At 41.5% G+C, this 11,262-nt stretch overlaps 2 protein-coding genes across 2 annotated transcripts; both read right to left on the bottom strand.

The window, feature by feature from the left end:
* Positions 1-14: 14 nt before the first annotated feature.
* On the bottom strand, positions 15-4,729 carry LOC124196393 (LIM domain only protein 3-like). Its single transcript, XM_046591457.1, has 8 exons — positions 4,645-4,729; positions 4,224-4,449; positions 3,243-3,386; positions 1,778-1,871; positions 1,567-1,704; positions 448-573; positions 247-373; positions 15-181 (listed from the first exon to the last, which is right to left on the bottom strand). Exons 3-8 carry the CDS (start codon positions 3,286-3,288, stop codon positions 119-121), a joined length of 594 nt encoding a protein of 197 aa, XP_046447413.1. The 5' UTR covers positions 3,289-3,386; positions 4,224-4,449; positions 4,645-4,729; the 3' UTR covers positions 15-118.
* Positions 4,730-5,303: 574 nt separating this feature from the next.
* LOC124196387 (papilin-like) lies at positions 5,304-11,033 on the bottom strand. The gene is made up of 21 exons (XM_046591445.1): positions 10,363-11,033; positions 9,937-10,149; positions 9,606-9,857; positions 9,324-9,530; positions 9,149-9,249; positions 9,036-9,084; positions 8,895-8,957; positions 8,720-8,830; positions 8,516-8,645; positions 8,332-8,456; positions 8,126-8,251; positions 7,958-8,065; positions 7,652-7,896; positions 7,431-7,584; positions 7,166-7,356; positions 6,988-7,102; positions 6,674-6,922; positions 6,375-6,617; positions 6,198-6,292; positions 5,902-6,121; positions 5,304-5,836 (listed from the first exon to the last, which is right to left on the bottom strand). Exons 1-21 carry the CDS (start codon positions 10,421-10,423, stop codon positions 5,577-5,579), a joined length of 3,318 nt encoding a protein of 1,105 aa, XP_046447401.1. The 5' UTR covers positions 10,424-11,033; the 3' UTR covers positions 5,304-5,576.
* Between the last annotated feature and the right edge of the window lie 229 nt (positions 11,034-11,262).

Below are 11,262 nucleotides of genomic sequence, written 5' to 3'. Positions count from 1 at the left end.
CACTCTTTCAAAAATATTGACGCGATCTAGTTTGGTATTTATCCATAGGCATTGTTGATTTGTACAGGCCCTCAGTATTCAAATAGTTTAAAATAAAATCCCAACACATGTATAAGACTCATTTAGAGAAGCTCTCTGCAGACAGAATGGGGGATAGTAGCGGTGATTGGTTATTGGAGCCCTGCAAGAAAAATCAGGAATTTATTTAAACATATTTTTTTCAAAATCAATGAATTGAATATTTACTTGCTGCTGTTGTAAAGACGCCCGTTTATTGGGGAATTCGAGACTTGCCATGAGTAGGCGCTCTTCGTAATCGTATTCGCACAAAATCTTGTTGTCGCAGAGGTAAAATTTGTCGCCAACGCAGAATCTAGTCGCCCAGCAATAACCCGTAAAAAGTTTCAACCGTGAATTATCGCTCATTATGTTGTTGTACACACATACCGGTGGTTGCAGTTTTGGCAGGCAAAACATTCGAGGTGATAGACGTTGCCCTTGGCCTTCATGACCATCTCAAAAGCCGGAATGACTTTCCCGCACGCTGCGCAGTACCCGGTGGTTCCAAATAACCTACACACAAAACAAAACAAAATGGAATTAAATTACGTGTCGATCGAATACGGCAAACGTTTGCAATTCCATGAACTGTGCATAAACTCTGTTCACAAAGCAGCCGGGGGTAGATATGTGGCTGCTGTCGAAAACAGATAGTCTTTTGGCCTATGGCGAAAAAGGCGCCGCGATGAGGTTGAACGAAGCGGCAAAAACGGTCAATCGTGCGGAAGCGGACCTCGATAAGAAAAACCCTGTCGCCGAACCTTGTCCCTCTCTTCCAACAAGGCTAACTATTTTAAAGAATATACTGATGATGCATCCAGCAGCAGCGGCATAGACGTCTTTTGGGACCCCCATTCGCTTTTCTTCCGCTCAATCGCCTCCGCATAAAAGAAGAGTCCCAGCCGCAAGGGAGCGGGAGGGAAAAGAATAAAAAACTGTGCAAAGAAATGGAGTCCGCCGTCAGTCGGAACGGACGCCAGGGACATATAGCGCCGCCGCCGTTCAACGGGTCATGTGAGGCGGACTTATCTGGCCAAGGTCGACGATGTCGTCGCGGTTATATTCTAAAAAGGAGAGAGAGAAAAATCTGGGTGAATGCGGGAATGCAGCCAAGCGATGCAACCCCGATGAAAACCCATCTCTAGCTACTGGTGCTGTTTGGCTTTCCGCTCTAGGGTCTCACACGCCCGATAAGAGCCCCCACCCGATGAATGATGACTCTCATAGGTCGTCCACTGATAATAGATTTCGCTCATCGAGCTGCACACCCGCGCTCCCTCCTTGCCGATTATTTATTGCCAGCGACTCGATCCAATCTCTTGCGACAACAAACCCACAAGCAAAAATCCGTGGGAAACGAATACAACCAGCGTGTAATAACATATATCTCCTACTTTGTGTGTGTGTTGGGCTTAAATATAGACTAAACCTCGCTTCGTCTCGTATCCTTTGGTGGTGGTTAAATTTTTAAGTGAACAAATTAAAGGTTCCTTTAATGGGTGTTACCTTAAGTAATCTCTCCGGCAGAGTACCAAATTGGCTCTGGTGTAGAGTGTCGATCCGTTTTCACTTAGTCGGCAATCACAGCAGCCACACTTGAGGCAATCTTCATGCCAATAAAGATCCAGGGCTTGTAGCAAATACCTGCCGTTTTGGAAATAGAGAGCCATTCATCATTAGTTTCATCAATCGTGATCTTGGGGCCTTGGGGGCTTACCTATCGGTGATGAATTTGCCGCAGCCTCCGCATTCCTGGGGAGCCAGTCCCGCGGTTTTCCTGTATTCCGTATTGGCGTCCATCCTCATGTCAACTGAGGCGAAAAATCATAAATCATCAGCTCTACACTATATCGGCGTATTAATGAATGATAATGCGATAGAAATGCACACAGCGCATTCGTCATCACACTGACTTTCAGCCTTTTTCCCACAATAGACGGAGTGAGAGATTGATTATGTAAAACTTTTTCGCCCGAGAATCTCTTTTTTATTTTTAAGAGAAAAAAGAAAGAAATAATCAAAATGGGCTCGACCCGATACTATATCCTGTCGGATTTGAAAGCACTTTAAAACCTTTTTTCTCTATTACGTGTTTAGCGAACGAATAGCGAAAAGAGCAGATGCTCGAGCACTGGGCAAGGCTTTCAGAGGCTACGTAACTTGAAAAGAGAATCAATATTTTAGCCGCCTATTAATGTCAAGAGAGTACAATGACATAAGGAAAGCTGTATAGGGGGGAGGGGGAGCGGAGGAGGTGATGGTACACAGAGGACTTTCAAATAGGTGCAACACGGATAAAGAGGAAAGAGATTTGGTTCCCTTCGTCTAACTCAGTCACTCGCAACATATAGATTTCAATCCTTTCCCGGGTCCCGTGTAAACTTAACATAATTTTTTTTTAAGTCCCGCCCTGTTTTGCTATCCATCACTGGGAAATGTAAAAAAAAGGGGATCATATAATATTTTTTATTTCTTTAAATAAACATGGTAAGCGGTGCGGTGCTCCTGGCGTCATTTTTATAATCCTCATTTTATGTTATCCCCCCACCCCTCCTGCCGTCCACTAGTTTTCGTTTGATGTGCGCAATGTATATTTTGTATAAAAAGGTTTTTTTTTTACGTTTAAAACACGCCCAGAAGTACGTGAAGGGGGGGATGGCGATCTCTATCATCTAAATGGTTTTGCGGCTGGCGCCTCCTGCGCGAAACGGCGCCATCAAAACGCCAACGATTGGATTTCAAAATTGGAAATAACAAAATAAGAAACAGCGCACTGTGCGGTGTATACAAGAGTGATGCTCAGCTTCGTGGAAAATCGTGCTTTTATGTAATATGGATCGAATAACTTGTACCAAGGGAACCGTGTGCGTATCCGACGTTTTCCTTTTTAATTCAATAATGTGATGCTTATTTAGTGAGGAATTAAAGCAAGGGAGGAAAAGGAAAAAGTAATACGAGATTAGGTTTTAAAGATATCAATAAGGGGATGTAATGTAACGAGAGAGAAGCATGCTGTGCTACGCGTAACCTGTTGAAGACGACGGAGATTTAAACAAATCAATAAAAAAAAAGAAATAAATTAAAGGAAATCATTTTTTAAAAACCAAAATTGATAAGTCCGAACAAGATCAAAGTTTACGAAATGTGGTGATTAAGCTCTAATTATTTTTAAAACCACTTACTTCGCTTGGCGTTAGCTGGATTAAACTTGAAAAAGTTGGAAGTCATCAAAACGGCGGGTGTGCGGGATACCAACAACTCGAACGCGAACACGACGATGAATTGCACAAATTTCGGGAATGGAAATTGTAAATTCAGACAGTAGCCTAAATCGAAAGCGACTTATTTCAAAGGGAGGCAATTGAAGATTCAGACATTGAGTAGATATAACACTCCATGGTTCGGCATGCGGATCATTCCGCATTGTCGTGACGGGCCCCTGTCAGGAAAGCGCATGCGCCGTCGATCCTTTTGGCTTACCCTCTTTATTACGTAATCATTTCCCAAACGAAAAGGGGGAGAGTCCACATTTGGAGTGAACGGGGATATTGCTTGACTCTGCGAACATTCTTTTGTGATGCAGATGTATGCGTTAGGTTCATTCAGTGACAATTATCAAGTTTGTTGACGCTTCAGATGGAACCCGAAAGGAATAATTGACAGAATTAGCACGAAAATCTTTTGAATTTATTATGGGTAACCCTGTAAAAAAGTATAGTGATTTTATTCGTTTATCCCATCCGACGGTGCTATCCAATAATAAATGTTATTTTTAATAATTGATGCAGAAAAACGGGATGATTTTAGGCAGGATAACTTTGCAATCCACAAGATTCCTTGAAAGAGGAGGTGATGCCGGTGTGGCGGCAGGTTAATCTTAGTCATAAAATTTTTAGTTGCAATTTGCTTAAAATGTTTAAAGTTAAAATATTTTGGAATTTGATTGCTTGCCCACAGACAAATTTGTGAGTTGTGCCTGACTTGCAGTCGTTCTACAAATGAGTTATTCAATGAGCCCTTACGGAGTCAACAAAAACTGCAAGAGAAAAAAGTTCCAGTCAACCGCCTAGCTCGGGAATATTCGTACTCCGTAACAATTCATAACCAACGCAACCCAAGTAGTAAAAGAAAGAAAGAAAGAATGATGATACTTTTTTCCCTACCTTTAAGCCTGGGAAATAAGGTCAGGCATACAAAAGTGCTTCATCCAGGGATTGAATCCGTCGTTGAATCCACCACCAGGCGGGGTAGGAAAAAGGGGGTCCTCGTGAATTCAGCACCCACACACTTACATGGGTGCACACGAGGACATTTAAAGAAAAGGGGAGGAAGAGATCTCTAACTCGACCGACATCGGTAGTATTTCCAATCCAACGGGATGCTGTTTATCTAAATGAAAAATAAAAAATGGGTTACGAAAGAAATATTGACATAAACAAAAAGTAAAGAGAAGTTGAAAATTATAAAATGGGCCGTAAACCCTAATTGTTAATAAACAGAAGAACTTGAAGGTTTCCATGTAATTCCTGCAAGTCATGCATCGTTCAAATATCTAGTAAGTTACAGTAATGAAAATCATATTACCCAAGCAGTGATTCTGATATTGTTGCTACAGCACAAGTAAAACAAACATATCTTGCTGTTTTGCTCAGGCCTCAAATTTGCACAAAGGAAAAAGGTTATTACAAACAAACTGCCATGCATCGACAGGGCACAGCAGCTTACATGATAAATGCTGGTCAGGAACTAATAACATATACATACATTTCACTTCACAGACACGAAGACCACATTTTTGTAATTTAATTTATTGTGCTTTTTCTCGTGCAGCCACGTACAATTTAAAAAATAAGTGATCGATCCGTTCTCTTTGCATCTTCCAACTTCCAAGTTCCAAGTTCCAAATGTCCAAATGAAAGCAGACGACACTAATATTCTAATTAGCCATGCTAAGATATCGATAGAAATCAAATTACCGCCAATTCGCTCCAAACAAAGTCGATAAAAAAGCGTTTTCTCACCCGCGTTCAACATCCGCTGAACAGATCGGGATTATTTTAGTGTCTTATCGTGCGTCTCGTCAAGTTACACTGAGCTACCACAATCAAGATAAAAGTTAAAATTTGCACGAATAATTAAACAACGGCTTTGCGTTAATAGACAACCAAGTGAACCAACACTACTTTTAAACACAGTTGAAAAAGGAATGAAATAGAAAATAATTCTTTACAATAAGTGTTTAATTTACTGAAATTTTTCTTTATTGAAATCAAACAAACATTGCACCCGAGAATTAAATGTCTTTTAAAAAATGAATCTAAATTTGAAGGCAAGCGAGGTGATTTTGGAGAGAATGAAAGGATCAATTCATATGGATGACTTTTGCTGGATATAATATGTGTAATATGTTTTTCGGAGTAAGACTTCATTGCCGGTACTAAAACCACTCAAAAGGCCCGATCACAGGCTCCACCCAGCTTCCATCTGCACTCTATTGAAATATGAACTCACAGCACTCAAATGGTTTGCGGATCAAGGACTGGTGGATTGGCGGAGACGCATTCAATGATGGGACAACATTGATCGGGAACGACCGTCTCTCGGCAGGTGGCCGCGCCATTCAGGACCGGAAATGGGGGGCACGTTTGCCGTGTGCAGGTGATCTCTGGTGGCGTAGAACAGACGCACTCCTCACAAGGATCGTCCGACTGAAGTCGATCACCCAAGTTTAGTGTCTCGTTGCCGAACTTGCAAGTCAAGCCGCTTCTCCTTGAGGCTGTTTGATAGCAGCAGACATCAACATTAACAATAGTTCTCAATGACAATGTAACTTTTACGTACCAGCTTCTAATTCAGACTCCTTGGTATCTACTTCGGGCTGGGCGGTGTCTTCGACGACGGGAGTAGCTCTGAATCGAGATGGAGCTCTGAATCGACCGGGAGTCTTAGCGTCAGCAGTGACAGCCGCAGCCAACTTCCCTTGTCTGTCGCAAGTGACCATACATTCCTCTGATGTGGGAAAATTGTTTGAATTTCCACGACATCCGCCCCACGAAAATGTCTTTATTAATTCAAAACAATATGAAAATAATTGGTAATATTACTCGTAACACTTTTCAAATCGAAAATGACTTTACCTTGCACTGACTCTCGATGCTGTCGTAATAGAATCGCTCCTGGAAAGAGCGGCAGAAACCGACATCGGCTGGTAATTTGCACCTGTTGATTTCCTCTGTTAAATTAAAGTAATGCGAAAATGTATTACAAACTATCAATCACGACAACATTATTTCCATTGTGCATTGTGCAATTACCTTCATTCATTTCTTTTCTGACGTGTTCTTTAATCGACGCTAGAAGGGGTTGATTGACGGCGCCACCAGCAGCGCATTCGCTCTGACATTGTTCGATAGTCTGGAAATTGTTGTTGTTGCCTCTACACCCTCCGAAATTGAACGGCTGACACTCTCCGGCCGTCAAATTATAATGATAGCGGGGCTTGGCAGCTCTGCAAGGGCCAATGTCAGCGGGCAACTTGCAGTGTTCGGCAACAGTGTCTAAAAGTTTAGAATTCAAGTGAATGTTTTAATTAATTTGCAGCGACTATAACTACCTGAGGAGGGTGCCAAAGTAGGTGCAGCTCCTTTTACACCAATCACGGCCGATACTGGAGTCAAGCTACTTGGAATACATTTCGTTTGACACTCGGCTTCTGTCTCGAACCGATTGGCGTTGCCCCGACACCCACCAAACCAGAAGCTCTCGCAAGCTCCACTATCCTTATTGTAAAAATAGGCGGGTACTTGTCCTTTGCAAGGTCCAACTTCTTGCGGCATTTCACACACGCTCGGCTTAGCGACTTCTATATTGGAGAAAAAATTGGTTAAAATCATTCAACACGCTGTTAATAAGGGATATGTAACTTACTAGCTATATCTTGATCCGGTTGCTGAATAGCAGTAGTCGGTTTGGCTACATCCTCAGATTTAACGCGACAAGTTTGCCGACATTCCTCCACTGTGTCGAATTGATTCGAGTTGCCCTGGAGAATATTGAATTCGTCTAATAAAAATACGGTTACAAAGTTAATCAAGTTTCTAATTACCTTGCAGCCACCGTAGAAGAACAAAAGACAATCTTTCTTTTCAGTGTCGTAATAGAATTTTTCAAGAGACATCCGGCAAGGTCCAATGTGCATTGGCATCAAGCATCGCTGGAGCATGATGGAAGACGAGTCTTTTCCTTTGCCCCAATCTTCGGGAATCAGCGCCGGTAATGTGACAGCGACTCCACTGGCTGGAAAAAGATGTAAAACAAATTAGTATTCATGAAAAGAGACCGAGTAGGGTTTTAGAATTTGTTTGATTTACGTTTGAAAGGTGATGCGACTTTTTTGGTTCCTTCGACTGTCTTTTTGGTTTCTTCGGTAGCCACGGGTTCGGCAACCGTACCAGTTTCTGCCACGTCGGAATGCTGGCAAGTTGACAAACACTCGGCCTCGGATGAGAAACGATTTGCATTTCCCTTTTTAAATTGAATTGGTTTGATTAGTTAATTATGGCATGAAATATGTGTGTTGTTAAATAATTACGTCGCAACCGCCGAAATTGAAGAGCACGCATTTCAGTTGATCGGCGTCATAGTAAAACGAAGGAACAGAAGCCCTGCATCTTCCTATATCTCTTGGCAAAAGACAAAGTGCTGCTTTCACTTGCCATTTTCTCACGTTTCCTCCGGGAATCAAGAACGGAAGTGTCACGGCGCTCTGTTTACCGGGTCCGCCTTCCACACGGATGATTCTCGTCTTATTCTCGGCTGCCGCAACCGTATCTTTAGCTGATTTTCAAAAATAATTTGATCAAAAATAGGTTTATCATTAAGAAAACTGCAATTTTACCGCATTTGTAACTCGTAGGGCAGCAAACATTTTCCGTGTAGACTGGAACACATCCGATACGATTGTCGATAAGGCATTGAGTGTCACGACATCCTGGTCCGTTCAATCCTGTACGGAAATAAATGTGTCACTACAATATTCAGCTACTCTAATCAAATTGTACGAAACCTGTGAATCCTTCAACACATGTGCAAGTTTTGCATGGATCTCCGGTCGGAATGGCTTGCCCCCTGTTGAACTCTTTGCCGTTCAGCAAGCAGATATCGACTTCCTTTTCTTCTGACGAATGATCGTCTGAAATGTTTCGTATTTTTAATTAAATTAAGTTCTTCTTTTTTAAAAAATTGATAATGTTAAATCTGGAGACAACTCACGGCATTGATAAGAAGGGCAACAAGTGTTGGGTTTCGTTACTAATTCGCATCCCTCTTTGCCATTGGATGGCGGATCCACTAATGGACACTCCACGTCGCTGCATTTAATTGTCGCTCCGTCTTGACTAGAAACGCAAAGATAATTAAACAGCGTTTCTCGAGATGGACCGCACTTTGCACTTACTGCTCGACACTGCTAACGCAGAAGCAATTTGTTTTGCACGGCTGGTCTTCAGTCACGGCTGGAACTTTCTGTCCCAATTGGTAAGTCACTCCGCCGTAATGGCAAACACCTTTGGCTGATTTATCATCAGCTGCAGAGAGTCAAGTTCACCGTGAAAGTGATTATTAATTTCAAATGAAACTGGTTATTATTAAGGCAACTTACGGCAGCTGAAGCTAGTCGGGCAACAAGCCTTTCCTTTGTAATCTGGTCGACATCCTCTCTCAAAATATCGTTTGTTCGAAATGGGACATGTTACTTGCTCGCACTCGGAGACTGTTAATCAAATCAATAAAAATTTAGACCAAGATTGACGTCAATCTTCGTTAAAATTATTTACCCAAACTGGGCAAAGCGCCTCCACATGCGTCAAAACATTGATCAGCAGTTGCGAAATTGTTACCTAAGTGTTAATTTATTATAAGTTAACATTATTAATAAGTTAATTTATTAATAATAAGTTTATTATAAGTTACTTAACTGTTTCCTTGGCAACCTCCATAAGTAAATAGTTCACACCTGTTCTTTTCCTGGAAATGAACAAACCGTCAAGTTGAGGTGTCGTCTGATAATCAAAATACATTTGTTAATTACCTTATTGAAACCGTAGCGTTTCATGAAGCCGAAACAAGGACCCTTGGCGACAGGAAGAAGACATGATTCCTGATTTCGAACTGAGGCGTGGATAACAGTTTCTTGAAATATATGCAAAAGTTAATACAATGAATGATTAGATTTGATTTCATTAATGGTTTCAACTGATTCTTACTGGCTGTTGATCCGCATGTGGATTGACAGGCTTCTTCCGTTCTGAAAAGATTAGCCGTTTTGCCGCACCCTCCGTAAACATAACTTTCACATTTATTCGAGGTGGAATTAAAAGTCCAGGATGGAACAAAAGCCATACAAGCACGGCCTGTGGTTTTCGAATTGTCAGGTGGAAGACTGCAAATGTCACTCACGGTCTTTGCAGAATCTACGCATTATAAATAAAACGATAAGTATATTGTTTAGCGATTATTATAATTATTTTACAGCAAAAATGAAATACCTTTAATAGTAGCAGGAAGCGTTACTGCAACTATCTGCCTGACCTTGCAGGTCTTTCGACAGTCTTCCATTGAAAAAAAATTGTTTGCATTTCCCTTGCATCCGGTGTAGACAAACGATTTGCATTCACCGGATACCGAATCAAAGTAAAAACTGGGGATGTGAGCACGGCAATAACCGGCAGCAGACGGTAAGTGGCACGGAGAAGGTGCGGATTCGCTGGATCGAGCACCCGGCGGTCCTCGAAGCAAAGCTGAAATGGCAAACAATAAATTTGTGTGAGCCAAATAATTCCGTTATGAATTTCTATTGGAAAATGAGAATCAAAGTACCTTTCCTATTGCATTTAGCGTTGCAAGCGTATTCGGTTTCGAAGAGGTTTTTCGTGCCTCCACATCCGCCGTAAGTGATTTGTTGGCAGGCGCCATTATTGAATGTCCAACGGGTTAAAAAACCACTACAGCTTTTTTTTATTCCTGGTTGGATGGCCGGCAGTGAGCAATCATCTTCGTCGTCGGCCTTGGACTCTTCGCTGTCATCGGGTCCTGTATTTGATGGCATTAATGTAAACACACTTTGTTAATTTTATTCCCCATCATTTCTCTAGAAACTAGCTGGTTTTGAGGCCATCATCAAAGTTCAAAGTGCAAATCTTGCAGTGTAATGATAACCCATTGAAGCGATAATTCTAGTTCCCGACCGGGAATGATTTAAAAAATAACCGAATCAATCAAATGCAATAATTAAAACAAACTTACGTGGGATAGCCGTGGCAACGGCTGCGAGCAGGAGAATGAAAATCAATTTCTCCGACAACATTTTTCGTTCGTCTTATTACTTTTGCGAACTCAATCAAGACAACTCTTTAGTTTAATGTACTCTTCCTCCTTCTGGAACTCTGTAGACTTGATGCTGGCTAGCTGTGAATCTGTGATCGAATGAAGTTATCCTGTCCAACTCGAGGTCCTTTATACTCGATAAGAACTGAGCAGCAAATCTTGCTAGCGTCACTCGCTTGCCCAGAAGCAATAAAAGCAACGCCATGTGACCCGCCACATCAACAAATAACAACCAAGCGAGAGAGAAAAAACAACAACAACACAAACATGGAGGAATCGAACCATTTGACCGATGATGAAGAAATGTGATGCTGTTTCGTCTGTAATTCAAAACTCGAGCTGGTTTCCTCTCGGAAATGTTTCTTGTTTTCTTTTGAAAAAGTAAAATTCTTCTTCTTGTTTCCTTGCCTATTAATCCGACACTTGTTTGACTGAATATATTAGCGGCAAGCCCGGAAACACATGTTTTACAATATGAAACGTTGACTATACTAAAAAGCTGAGAAAAATCTGTGCAATTTGAGTCTAAAGCAACCCAATTTACGTACCATATTTAATGCCTGGGTTTCCATTAGTCAGTGTATAAAATTCTTTTCGTCTCAGCAGTTCTGAAAGGGCTGTAAACATTATGGACTGACGTACCATTTACAAACGGTCGAGTTCAAATTGCATAATAACACGCGTTGTTGTTTGCCGGGGAGCCGCTTATTTGGATATGGAAATTCCCAAATTTCCAATGACGACGATGAATCCGTCATTGTATACCCAATGCGTCGTATAGTCAACACAAGTTACAAATTTGATTACGAAACATTCACG

This window comes from Daphnia pulex, chromosome 6 (genome assembly GCF_021134715.1).
Source record: "Daphnia pulex isolate KAP4 chromosome 6, ASM2113471v1".
NCBI classification, from domain to species: Eukaryota; Metazoa; Arthropoda; class Branchiopoda; order Diplostraca; family Daphniidae; genus Daphnia; species Daphnia pulex.
This window is presented reverse-complemented; position numbering and strand designations above follow the sequence as displayed.